This window comes from Taeniopygia guttata, chromosome 14, assembly GCF_048771995.1.
Source record: "Taeniopygia guttata chromosome 14, bTaeGut7.mat, whole genome shotgun sequence".
Classification (NCBI taxonomy): domain Eukaryota; kingdom Metazoa; phylum Chordata; class Aves; order Passeriformes; family Estrildidae; genus Taeniopygia; species Taeniopygia guttata.
This window is the reverse complement of record NC_133039.1, coordinates 4,728,894-4,742,880: the sequence shown is the minus strand read 5'-3', so window position 1 is coordinate 4,742,880 and position 13,987 is coordinate 4,728,894. Positions and strand designations below refer to the sequence as shown.

The window sequence follows — 13,987 nt, the reverse complement described above, 5'->3', positions numbered from 1 at the left end:
CACCGTGCATGCATAAAAATCAGACAATGAATTTAAATGACCTGTTAAAGGCCACAAAACAAGTTGGTGGCTAAGTCAAGATAATTGCAGTTAGCTCTGAGAAATGCACCATCAGAGCATGCAATGTGTTGTTGAACTCATTTCTCTCAGGGGAAAAAAGGACCATATAAAACCAAGCAATTCAACTCACACCTTCTGGTTTACTAATCAAGTTTACAGAACAAAAGAAGGTGACCTTTCATTATTCATGCCATTAACTGCATTGCAAACTAGCTATCAACCCTTCTAGTAACAGCCAAACATGGGTAGGCACATTAAGAGCTAACAGTTAAAATACAAATTTGGGGTCACACACAAATATGTATCAGTCTAGCTGTTAACACTGAACCTCACCAGATACTTTTCAAGCAGTGGTTCTCACAGGATCCTAAGGACTCTTACTCCTACATGTCAAAGAAATATTTTCACTTGATAAAGACTGTATTTGTTAGCTAACAATCCATGCCCCTTCTGTGAAAAAAACCCAAACAAGCACAAGACAAAATGTTCAAGCCCAAAGTTATTCTAGTGCAGAGATAAGACAGAAGTAGCAGCTGAAAAATATGAGTAATACGACTGACCTCTATAGTAGGACATCTGGTATTTCTGTATTGTAGTGTGTGTGTGTGTATCTCTCACTCTCTCACTATATATATATATCTCACTGAGAATATAACTGCTGTCTAGATTAGGGAAGCAAGTACAAAGAAATAATTAAATTTTCATAAATATTAAAACCACCCCAGCTCTGAGGGGCAAGTCTACAGAGAGATGCTATTTGGTAAACTGAGTTAAGTTACTGCTACAGGGCCATTAATAACAACTGGACCATAGTAAAAGGGAAACTAAACACTGTAAATTTAAACTCCAACTCAGTAAGACTTTGAGATCAGGAATAGAGTCCTGCATCACACCTTTTCTCTGTAGATCTGATAATAATCCAAGCACAAGCCACTCTGTGGACTGGGTTACAACTCAGAGTCACATACATGCAGATATTGTGCATTTATCACAAAATCAGGCAAAGTGTTTACAGCATAGGTGAGAAACTTTGTGGAACCACTGTCACTCAAAGAGGAGGCTCTAAATGCAAGGTGCAGAAGCTTAAAGCCATGTACTGACAGACAGTTCCTTAAGTCCTGAAATTGTGACTCAGTTTTATCTCCAAAAAGTAGAGCTGAATTAAAGTAAACCCCACATGATTTTCACAGAGCTTTTCAATCTCTTGAACCTACTGAGGAGCAATTCAGTGCTACTCTGCCCTTTCATATGTTGTGTAAAATGGCAGGCTGCTTCTACTGAGTTCTTACAACCACAGTGGCCTTTTCCTTTCTGGAAAAGGAAAAAAAAATGCAAGTCTGATTTTTTTAAAAAGGAGTTTTGAACTCAAAGCAGGAAGAAATAACCCATGCCTGTTTGCAACCCTCACAGCATGCTGCCAACCAACATTTTCCCTTACAGCTGTACAACAGCATTCAAAACACATCCACACAGAGCCCCTCCTGGAGACGAAACACCTAGCTGAGAAAACAGTGAGCACATTTCTCCCCAGGAACAAGCAGGAATCTCGCTTTGCAAAGCTGCTGAGGGTGGCAGGTTTGGTTTTGTTTAACTAAAGCTCATTCCCTCTCTAGGCACTGCACTTTGCAGAGGGAAAATAAATAGGCTGGAAAAAACCCAGAAGCTTGCAGGGGAGAATCTGCAGGGAAGCAAGCTGCAGTGTAAACAGGGAGGCAGAGCAGGGTTGGGGGTCAGGAGGGCAGGGCTGGATCTGGTCGGGGGGTGCAGGTACAGCCCCTGCCCTACAACAGGGTGGAGGCAGGAAAAGGGGGCCAGGAGCCACTTTCCAAAAAGGAAATTTCACCCTGCCCAGGATTTCCAAACTGCAATAATTTTCCATGGGCCAATCAGGGAGGAGCAAGGCAAACGCACCAAATTAGGAAAGTAAATACTAGAAGGGGGAGAGGAAGGAGGAGGAGGAGGAGAACCCAGCAACCACCTCCCAAAGCCAGCAGTGGGAGAGGGGTCTGAGTTTCATACTGAGTCCCACCAGCCCTCCCAGCTCTGCCTCTGGGAAGGAGGAGAGGACACTGTGCCAGCCTCACCCAGCACGGTGAAGCCGCCAGGAGAGCAAAGAGTTGCCCTGGAAGTCAGATGGCCAGAATGCATAGCTACATGCTCCCAAAGGAGCATTCCCTTCTCAGGCAGAAACACCCACATCACTTCCCAAGCCCGGCCCACAGGGGAGAGCTGCAAGACCCTGCCGGGGGAGAGGGGAAGGCTGAAGGGGCTGAGCAGGGATGTTTACAAATGTGTCAGGCCCTCCTCTGTAAGAGGAACTAGGAAATGAAAGGGCTTCAGCAAGCAAAACCTCAGATGTCTTTTGAGGTTTTCTGAAGACTGGGCTGGATTAGCTTCTGCTCGAGACAAACGGATGCAATCATTAATCATCCTTAGTAAACACTGCGTTAGGGGCTGAGCACAATTCAACACTACTATTTCCACTTTCTCCTTATGCAAAAGAAACATTCTCAGGGAATCAAATATCAGTTGCAGGCATATGTCAGAGTCAAAAGATACAGCCTCTGTTAGTAACACAAACCACACTGTGCTGCTTTGCACAAGATGACTGAATGGAAACTAACTACCATATGTTGGCAAAGGAACCATCCCCCTCCCCTCCCAGCAACAAGCTTCATCTAAAAAGAGAAGGTTAAATATAAACTAAAAGCAGTGCTTGAACACAGAACTAAAACCACAGCTACCTCCAGCCCCCTCTTTCTAGAATATCTGCACTGCACATCTGTGCAGCTCTGTAAGGCGGTCGGAAAAACCCAAACAAGCCTCTGGAGCATGCAAACCCAAACCGACTTCATTGTGACTCTAAAGTCTCAGTCTCAGCCATGCAGATTTGAATACTACTCACTGAATTACTGCTGTCAGAAGAGATTTGCATATTATACCTTTTTACAAATGTACAGACAAGAAAACAACCCAAAGGCTACTACTATTACCAGGCACACTCTTGCTATTTTGATGCCCACATGTTTTAAAATTCTAATATATCATCCTATACCACAACTCCCCTTTACTTTACAAAATGCACGATACTTCAAGTAACAGATTTAACTTCAAAAGATTTCACTGAAACTCTGTAGCCTCAACTCTTTGCCGAAGAGGAAAGAAAATATTCCATACAGTAACTTGGTGTTCATCTTATTTCTACTGCACATCCACAGATCAGATCATTCACAAAACAGGATACGCACCCAGATGTACATTTAGATTGCTACAGCCCCTCAGTACACGGTCAGCATCCTACCCCCATTTCCTTCCATTCCCAGGAAACCACGTCCCAATGGCCACCCCTGTCCCTAACTTCAGATAACAGCAGCACCACCCAGCAACAACAGAATATTACTGAGACTAAAATAAAACAGGCAGTCTTAAGATAGAAGGTATATGCCTGCTTTCTTTTCTCCATGCATATAGGCAGCTCTCAATAAATATTTCTAATTCCACTGCCAAAGATAGACTCTATATGTAACTCTATAGTGTGAAACTAACACTCAAGTTTACCCTTGAACCCACTGAGCTCTTAAACAAAACTACTGCCCTACTGCTGGCCACCATAACGTTTTTTAGTAGTCTTCCATAATTTTGAACATCAGGGATTTAACTGGTTATTTTTAATGGGGCATTTCTTGCACCAAGGATACCAAACAAAACAGGGCTGACAGACTGATGTCAGAGAGCACATTTTTGAGAATTAACATCTTACCTGATAGTGCCTGTGGGGGATGGGAGGGGACTGACCACGCTCCGGAGATCCGGCTCCGGGATGTGGATCTTCAGAGGTGATATTTGAGGGTAAAGTGGCCGAAGGGGATGTGTTGAGGCTTCCTCTTTTACTTCCTCTTTATGGTATAAAGATGTGAACTGGATTTTTATAACCGTGCTAGGGAATCGGAAAGTACATCTGTAAAAGAAAGAAAGGGAAAAGTCAGTTTCACACATGATACTGAATATATTTAAGAGGTTTTGTATGCAGCTGATGCATCATTAATTAATTCAAAGTCAAAGATTCTCTACTGATCTTTCTGCCTGGTGTCTTGGGCAGCACTACCGATCATTCATAAAGCTCTGTAAAAACTTCACAGTGAATCATGGGCCATCTAGAGATGAGGTGCAAGCTGAAGATTTGGTTACATTCAGTGATTTCCTCAAGGCCATGCATTCAATCAGTAACTAAGCAAGATGCACTCCTGTAATAACAAATTCTGGGGTTCCTGCAATGTATCAAGGACAAGGATCTATTTTTTATTAGTTCATTGCACACATTTCAGTAAGATCCAAGTCACTAGAAAGTATCAAACCACAAGAAATAGGGAACAAAACAGCCACGAAGTCCAGGCAGAGCAACAGGCTCCAGGTTAAGACCAGAGAGTACTCTTTAAAGATTTGTCTCTAGATATTGTATAATTGATCTCCATTTATATTTGTGCACGTGATGTTAAAGGATCATCTAGCAGGTTTCAGATTAAAATATATTCATTTAAAAGTGCCTCCCTTTAGGGTTACAGCTAGCAGGTTTACAACAGGGCCCCTGCACGCCTGTGGGGCCTCACTTCTTCTTTAAGTAACATTTCTTTCCAACTGTTGTTTAGGAAAAAAATTAATCACACAAGTGCAGCCTTCGGGAGATGCTTAGAAAATTCAAAAGGAAATAAGCACTGACATTTTCCATATTTGAACAGAAAGTTTTCTGATTTACAGTGTCTACAGTGAGCACAGGGCTGTAAGAGTGAGTGTTCTGCAATTCTTCTTATTGCACTTTAATTAGACAATCATGTGCAATCAATACAAGCTTTCCAGGAATCATTTCACTGATACTAAGGTTAAAGCAGCAGGAAATAAAAACCAGGTTTCACCGTGGGAAAGGCCAGCAGAGCACAGTAATTGTGCTGGATTCCAACATCTTGCCTATAGAAGGAAAGGAAGGGATTTGGGTGGTGTTGTTCTAGCACTGTAAGTGCTGGTGTGGGCTGAGCAGAATTCTTTTAACCAGTGCATTGTTGAATCCTGCCAGGTAACAACAAGGTGACAAGCAAGTCAATCTGTTTTTGTGACCACCTTATCTTAATGGTGCCATTGACAGAAATGCAGCTCTAAAACACACTCGCTTGCTCTTGGTTCTTTGGCACAAGCTGATTGTGCTGTAAGGTAATGCTCAAAATTATCATTCAATCATGGGCAGCTCATTCCCATCTCCCACCTCATCTCTCAAATGAGCTGGCTCAGCATTCAGTGGCTCACAATGGCTCTGTTAGTATAGCAGGAGTTTGCATTGCATTTAATTCACTTCAGAGGTCCTGCCACCTGCACTCATTAATGCATTAAATAAGAACATCATTGCTGGCAATGCAGCCTAATTGTGTTTATCTAACCCTTCTAAACAAGGTTCCCTGCAGACTCAACATGAAGGCACAGTTCAAAACAGCAGTGTCCATGCCTTGCAGCATCTGCCAGGAGCAGGCACCAACCTCCTGAGGTGAATCTGAAACAAGGATGTTGAGCCACTGCCCTGGATTTTAAGCTTTGTACTGCTACATGGATTTGCTTAAAGAGAAAAAGCTCAAAGTACATATACTTGCAATGAGCATCACATGGACTAAGGCTCAAAACCAGTACAAGCAAAGCTCCATCATTTCTCAAGCCCTTATCAGGGAAAAGCTGAGCTGTCTGTCACAGAGCGATGGAACTCTCTGCTGTAACACCAACTGCTCAGCATTTTCCAACACCTGAGTCAAGGACAAATCAGTCCCTGTTCAGCAGTGTTCAGTGCAATCCCAACCTGCTGCTGATCAACAGGCCTGACTGCACAGAGCCCTAAGGCAGCTTTGCAGCACTGCTGAGGCCAGGAGATCCCCCACTGCAGCCTCATAGCAGTAAGGAGCTCTATCCCACTGCCACTTATGTCTTCCTTTTCAGAAAGAGCCACTAATGCAAGATCTATATCACCTAAATTGCTCTGAGGTGATGATAAAGTAACTTCTTAACTCTTCCCCACTTACTGATGCTGCAGTAGTATTAGATAAAAAGTGATACCTGCACCCAAACCACTGTGAGAGGCTGTCCCATCTGCCTGTGAGTGTGGGCAATCTCAAGAAAATCTATTACTTTTCCAAAATCATGAGTCAACCTGAAATGTGAAGTCTAAACTAAGGCAGGGAATGTGCTGAAAAGGCCCATCCAGCACTGCTGTTCCCTGCGAGCCTCCCCAGAGCCACCCGATCCAGATCCAGCCATGTGATTTACCCGCAATCTCAGCCTGCGACCAGGGCAGAGAAACAGAGCCTGGGCTGGGCTGACTACACAAGCAAACAATTCCTTGGCTGCTGTGATTTTGTTTTTAGACAGACAGGCTTCCCAGCTCACTGAAGCAGAACCCAGGATGTACAACCAGCTTTCATGGATTATGGTAACTAGCACGAACATGGCCATTTTGTAAAGAATCAGTCCAGGAAAACTGGGGGAGTGGATATTTGCAAGGGTGCTCACAGCTTTAGAAAGTCCTGCAGCCTGCTCTGTGCTGGCTTCAGTACTGACACTGCCTGCAAAGCCAAGCTGGGCTAATATAGCTGAATTTATGCTTTTCCTGATGTAAAAACCTGTGACCCAAGAAATGGAAATGCAGTGCAAAGCAGATTGTAAATTCCTGTGGAACTCCTCCCTTCCCTCAGGGGTGAGAAGGTGCCCGGGATTAAGGTTATTGTTCCAGTCTATCACAACCACCACAGCAATGCAAACAGGGCCACCAGCACAGCCCAAGCCACTGCTTCAAATCGACACAGCCTAATGCTGGGGCACTGTGTCAGTGAGAAATCAGAATAACATGATTTTGGAAGCATCTTGTCACAGGAAGCTCACTTTTCCAACCAAGAGGATAAACTTGTATCAGGTTGTCCTACTTGGGAGTGAGGCACATTAGTGCAGGACTTTACACCTTTGAGAACTACACTTCTACAGAAGATAAACAGGACAAGACAACCCAAGCAGAACTGAGCATGCATTCCTTAGGATTACTGTGTATATTTCAGGTTATTTAAACTGAGTTATACTATTTGATCCATGTTGCTTGATTCCTATCAAAGATGCAACAACAACTTTTACTCCTGCTTAACATTTTCATTATGAGAAAAAGATCAATCTGAAAGCACAGATTAGATTCAACATAAAAAGCATAATGAAGTTAACTGGTATTTCCAAGGGTGCCCAAGAGGCAGTTCTTTCAGGCACCTCTAAAATTCCAGCTGATTAGATGGATGAATTAATGGTCTGCAAAATCTTTGGTCTTGTTACCGGCAGGAAGAGCCTGCCTCAGTTACAGATCTGCTGAGTTTACTCAATAACCTGCTACAGACACGTCTGTGCTGCAATCAATCCCTGGCCAGAGAAATTATATGGACTGAAATCACATTTACAGTATTGCACATACATCAATTCCTTGTGGGAAAGGGTTCCAATTACTCTAGGATGCCTTGCAAGAGACTAGGAAGGGGTTTTTTTAATTGTACTTTTTTTCAGTTTGTGTTAAAACTCAAAACACACAAACAGCCTCCCCAGCCTCCACAAACTGAACAGAAACAATTTTTGCCTTAGACTACAGACAGGAGAGAGTCCCATAAAATGGATTGCTGGCTCCATGCTGCCTGCTGGAGTGCACAGAATCCGTAGCAAGTGGCTGAATGCATGCTATATATACATTGGAGACCGAGGGGAAGAGAAGGAGTGCACATTCCACACATGGTTACAGTCACATAAAAGATGTTGCTAGAATTTTGCTTGCTTGTTTTACACAAGACAGATTTTCCCAAAAGTTTCCTGGGCGAGCTCCTCCCACTGACAGCACAGCTCCCATGCTATTAGGCATCCTTCATGTGGTGAACCAGTGACAGTGACCACAGGCATTTCATCTACATGAAGTCTGAAAATAAAGTACTAGGAAACACTAGACTTTACATAAACAGTCACCCTACAGCAGACTTCAGGAAAGATGGTTAGGGCAAAAACCCAACAAAATGACTGCATACCCTGCATGGCTCTATAAAAAGTAGACATTTTCCTCCTCCTCAAAGCACCTTTTACTCACAGATGCAAAGGGAACAGAGATGCATTTGCCAAAACATAGTACCAGGTTCGATACAAGCTATTACATCACTGACTTCTTTGTTAAAGCCTCCCGAGTGCTGTTAGCACCAAATGACTTCTGCTAAGATCTGCTGCATGACAGCAAGAAAAGGCTATTTAAAGATTTTAAAAGGAGGCAGGAAACTGTGCTGGATTTATGCTTTTACATTCACACCGAGGAAAACCACAGTGACAAAAGAAGACAAATCATGAGAAGGCCAAGGTGAAACATATATATATAATATACATATAACATGCATACATAAAACTTGGAATGATATTTATATATTTTTTTATATACATAATCATAATGTAGTATATTATGTTATATATAAACATCATTCCAGTTCATAATGCAAAAAGAATAACCAGAAAAGTAAGCTGGAACTAACACACATGCGTTGTAATCAGCAAGTTGGTACCATCTTTGTCTACTTTATCTCGCCATAATTTATGAAATCCTGAATGTTGGGGTTATTCCTGAATGTTGGGGGTATAACTGCACCAGTAGCATCTGTGGTACAGTGCTGAGATGCAGGTCGAGCAAGAAGCATTGTAGGAGGTGCCCTGTTAAAAATATCACTTTTTACAATTTGAATCAGACAGTACCACAGGCCCCAGGTTTCATTCAAAACCTGCTTAAGCACAACTGTCTGCAACAGCCCCTTTTCTTTTAAAACATGCAGATACTGTAACCACCCTGCTGACATTTAGGATCTCAAGCTTTCCTTCCATCACCCTGGAAGATGAGTGAATGTGGCACTTGGGGACATAGAGGGATTTAAAATACCTATAGAAGTGGCACTTGGGGACATGGCTCAGTGGTGCCACTGGCAGTGCTGGCAGAATGGTTGGACTCGATGATCTCAAAGGTCCTTTCCAACCTAAACAATTTTATGATTCTGTGATGTGAGGGGACAGTAGTTCAACTCTTGAGGATGAGGCAGTTATCTCTACAAGCAGCAAATACCCTGAATTCAGCAAAAGTGGCCAGCCAGAGCTCTAATCACAACACACATCACGATGATAGAGAACTATGCCATTACTGGCTAAATTTTGACCAAGAGTGCCCACAAAAACCCTTGTAAAAGAGAAAAAAATCCTAAGCAACCCCCACAAAACAGCTGTTTCTCTGTTCCCTGTAATTTCTCTGAAAATCATTCGTTTTGTGCCAATAACACATAGCTCACCCCACAGAATACATTACTATTTCCATGCACGAAATTCCAAAATGATGTTGGGTTTCTCAGTACAAGTGAGAATTTGCTGTCAGTCATCTCATGGTCAGGCTATTACCCTTATCAGCTATTTCAAGATACCTGACATAATTCTGTGGAGGGCAAGATGGATACTTGTCATCCTTTCAGTGAATGTGTACCATAAATACCAACTTTTCAGGCTACAATCAATGTGCAGGTGCTGTACAGAGCAGCCATCACAGAAAAGTGCCCAATTACCTCCTGTAACCCATTTTTCCTCATCTTCCGTAACCAGCTAAGCAAAGAACCACAAGCCTGCATCTATGAAAATCCTAAATCCACTCCCTAGTCACAAAATCCTTTGAAGCAGTGTGAAAGGATGTGCCTTGGACAACATAAAAGACTCACTGGGAAAGTTTAAGCACCTGCGCATCAAAAATGAAACTAAATTTGGTTAGAAAAAGATAACAGTTTGCTTCACTTAACTAAACATATATCTAAACCCTGAAGGTTTGCCCACAGAGAGATAAGCAGACTGAGATAAGAATAACTACCTGAGATTCTAATTTCTTAAAAAACAAGGCTCTGAGAATTGCTGTGACCTCTGCAACAGCTGAGCTGGGAGTATTTATTGACCAAGACTTGTTGCTTTGTGATGTTGCACTCTGCCCAGGGACAGCAATGCTTTTCAGAACTTCAGCTTTTCTACAGCACAAAGCCTCACTGCATTACCTAGTACAAAACAAATCACTTCAACTGCAAAATATTAAGAAGGATGTCTCCCATTTCAGTAACTAAAATAACCAAATCAATGATCTCTACCTTCACAAAAATAAACTAAACCTTACATCCCAAGGGGAATAATCAACACAAGTATTTTGCTCAAAATGTGTATGTTGCTGGAATTAAGCAGTCTGAAGCAACAAGGTGAGTGAAAGCACAAGTACAAAAACTACCTTTCAATCACAAATGAATTAAAATGAGTATTAGTTTGAACAATTGTCATAAAACCATACAATAATCTCTGAAAGCTGCCTGAGCTGTCATCAGAGATTAGGTACTATTCACCCCTCCTTTGCAATAAAAGAATAATAATAACAATAATAATAATAATAATAAAAATCATCCAACATTTCCTGTTCCACTCCCTACCCTACAATTTTCCCCCTAAATAGCACTTAGTAAGCAATACCAATAAGAAACCAGTTATATCATCTACATGGGTAGTGCTATCTCCACTTCAACCAAAAAAGTTAATTGCACTGAGGCTACAGAGAGTTATGGAGGAAAGGAGAGATACATTTTATTCCTTTTAGTCTAAATACACACCACAAAACAAGCAGGCGCCTATCACCACAGTAATTTAAGAGTTCCTATAATGCTTTTCCTTACACATCTCTATAGGCTATGGGACACAGGCAGTGTAACTGCCACAGTTTTAAGAGTGTTTGGTTCATTTTGGAGATCACTGCTGTCTAAAAGTAAAGGGTTTTCAGTATTTGCTATTTCCCTTTCAATTGCTCTACTGCTCTGAGCAGTTTAAGCTCAGAAATCCTGTTGAAGACCTACCCATAAAGTCCTTTATCAAACGCACAGAGAAATACCTCATGGCTGGTAAAATCATTTGTTGTATACATGAAGAGATAAGCAAAGGGTCTGCAAGCAAATGGTGAAGTCCAGAACCCACATTTGTTCTTCCTGTAATGAATCAACTCAATCTGAAGAAAAGCAAGACATGCACTTGGCCAAACAGCAGCAGGATAAGGAAATAAACTGCAGAACTGCCTGCAAAAAATGCCTCTGATATTATCCACTATTGTTCAGTGAGAGGAAAAGCTAGAAACATTACTGTTACTCTTTGTAACATAACTGACAGAAAACTAGATTTAAAAAGTACTGAGATCATCTGCAAATAAAGGACTACAGTGATCTCTCCCACTGCTCCAATGACAGAGCAACCCTTTGTAATGTTTGGTCATAATTAATCTGTAAGTCACCAAATGAGTTTAGATCTGGAGGACTGTCCCTAACCTCAGAGTTACCCTGAGCTCACAAATCAGTTGTCTTGCATGCTTTGTAGCACACTCACTGTATTTAATATATGCTGTCATACTTAACACTGCAGATACACAAAGGAGTTCATCTGTCAGCCAAGACTGAACCAGAACTGCCTGTGTGAATATGTGAGTGAGCTCATGTTTGAAATAATTAGTTCAATTCAAAAGACAGTGGTTACTTCTACTTCATGAATTTAAATTTTCTTCTCTAGGGAACTTATTCCAGAAAAAGTTCCAGCAACTATTTCTCTTGCCATGTTCCACCAGATGCACAAGTAGCTGAATATTAGTGTTCTGGGGTTCTTGGCATTACCCATGCCTTAGGTATTGTTCCTGTACTAGAAATAATGTAAATCCAGTTTCAGTAAAGGCAAACTCACACTGAAGTAATCAGGAACTCATCATATCCAATTTGGTGGAATTATTATTGACTACCCTGTAATTCCAGATTACTGGAAGGATTTTCTGTCCTTCCCTGAAATACATTTGAGTTAGATGGAAATCCTAATCTTTCCTGGACTTGCTGGAATGAGTAACTGGAAATTGGGTAAAATTCTGTGTCGCATGTGGCTCACTGGTTTAATCTGCCTTAAAAATAATCTCCCCAAAGAGATATCAACTGTGTCACTAAATCCCATGTAGATTTATTTCAACACAATCTAAATCTGCTTCTCTGCTGTAAGAAGCATTTCCTTCACTCCATCACCATTCCTTCTCTTCTGCCATTTCCTCTCAGTACCACCCTTGTGCCAACGGTACCATCCAAACCTCTGCACAAGGCCAACCAGGTAGCTGGAATAATTATACATCTCCTTTTTGGTGGGACCAAGTTGCCAAGCAGATCAGATCCCTTAGCCTTCCTTCCAATGGCATCACCAACACAGAGAAGGTGGAGGGGGAAAATATCCAGCAGAGAAAGGAGATAAGAAGGTACCAGGAAAAATGTTGCAGGTTTGTCATGGACTATAAGAAAGACAGAGCATGTAACCACAGACTCAGATTTAAGCATCACATGATCCAAAGACTGCATTCTGCTTTCAGAAAACAAACTACAATTCATTCATTTTGAGAAAAGCTCTGGTCTTTATCAGGCAAATCACATCAGCCACATGCTGATACTCTCAGGCCAGAAATTTTCAAAACTTCCTGAATCAGAGACGTCACCCTTTCTTAAGAATTCAGCCTAATTATTTCAAATCCTAAGTCACTCAGCTATGTAAAAGGGGACAAAACAAAAAACCAAAATTTTTTTCTCCATTCCAACAGGAACTTCCTGTGGCCATGTACCCATGGCAATCCTCCCATGGCAACTGGCAGGGCCCTTCTGCAGGAGCAGGAGTGGGTTTGTCTTTATCTCAGATGGGATACACAGGCTCTGCATGCTGCAAAATCAATGCTTTTTAGTACCTTTGTGCTTCCTGAGCTTATTCACTGAACAGCCTTGAGAAAGCAAGTGCAGTAAGATGGCTGAACAAGGACAATGCTTCAGGAATATTCAGAATTGCCATTTCTTGGTCACAGTCAAGATGTTTTCTTTATGCTCCTTGTTACTGTTTAGCTGAAATTGTATACACAATAAAGGACTTTTTCCCTTAATGAGAAGGCACCCAGGTTACACTGGGATTTTACTAACAATACAGATCACCAAGCTTAAAATGAGGTATCCGACACAGCCAGACAAGATTTCAGATGGGCAAAGAGCGTGTGCGGACAAGTGTATCTACTTAAAACAAATACTACCAGCAGCATCAGGCAAAACCACAACTTATGAATAGTTACATCTCTTAAAAGCACGAAGTAAATTAGCTGTAATGAATGTTTCTATTGGGCACAGTTGCACAGGGCTTCCTTCTATGCCATTTCATCAAGGTTCAAACAAATTGAGAAACACTTCCACACAGAGGCAGATTTTCAAGAAGGTACTTTAGCAAACTCCTTTTGAAGACAGCAGAGTTCACAGCAAAGTTTGGCCAGATTTCTGGGATTCTTCACCCTGCCAGCAGCAGGCACACACAGATGTACACAGAAAATATCTGTGATCCCTCAGTTCCTGCAGACATCCCCTCACAGCGCTGAGAGCAGCACTGCCACTGCCCATCCCAGGAAAAGGCAGCGAGTGAAACTCAGCCAAGCAGGTGGTGGGGGGGAAGGAGCATAAACACCCCCAGGCTGCTAAGAAAGGCTAAAAAGAGATCCCAGAAGCCCAACCCAAAGAACTACAAAATGCTGGTTTGGTTCATGTATTATCTTCTTTAAAAACACACAGAAGAAGAGAAACGTTTTGGGTTTAGGCTCCCAAATGGATGCTAAAAGTAAAACCTTCAGGAGGGTTTGCTCTGTAGATATCATGCTGTGAAACTTCAACAGTCATTTTATTCTACATATCTTTCCCACAATTTCTTATCTTTCTTAGCAATACTTTTAATTGCTGTCAGAGACCTAATAAAAATAGCTGATAAATTGAGTTAATTTTTCATTCAAGTGAGAACACTGGAGGCTGTT

General features: G+C 41.8%; 1 protein-coding gene across 1 annotated transcript in view; it reads right to left on the bottom strand.

Moving 5' to 3' along the window:
• Nucleotides 1-13,987, bottom strand: part of FOXK1 (forkhead box K1) — a 55,778-nt gene that overhangs the window by 25,775 nt on the left and 16,016 nt on the right. The window contains exon 2 of the mRNA XM_030284572.4: nt 3,821-4,018. Coding sequence (XP_030140432.2) covers nt 3,821-4,018 — 198 coding nt within the window. The remainder of the gene's footprint in view (nt 1-3,820; nt 4,019-13,987) is intronic.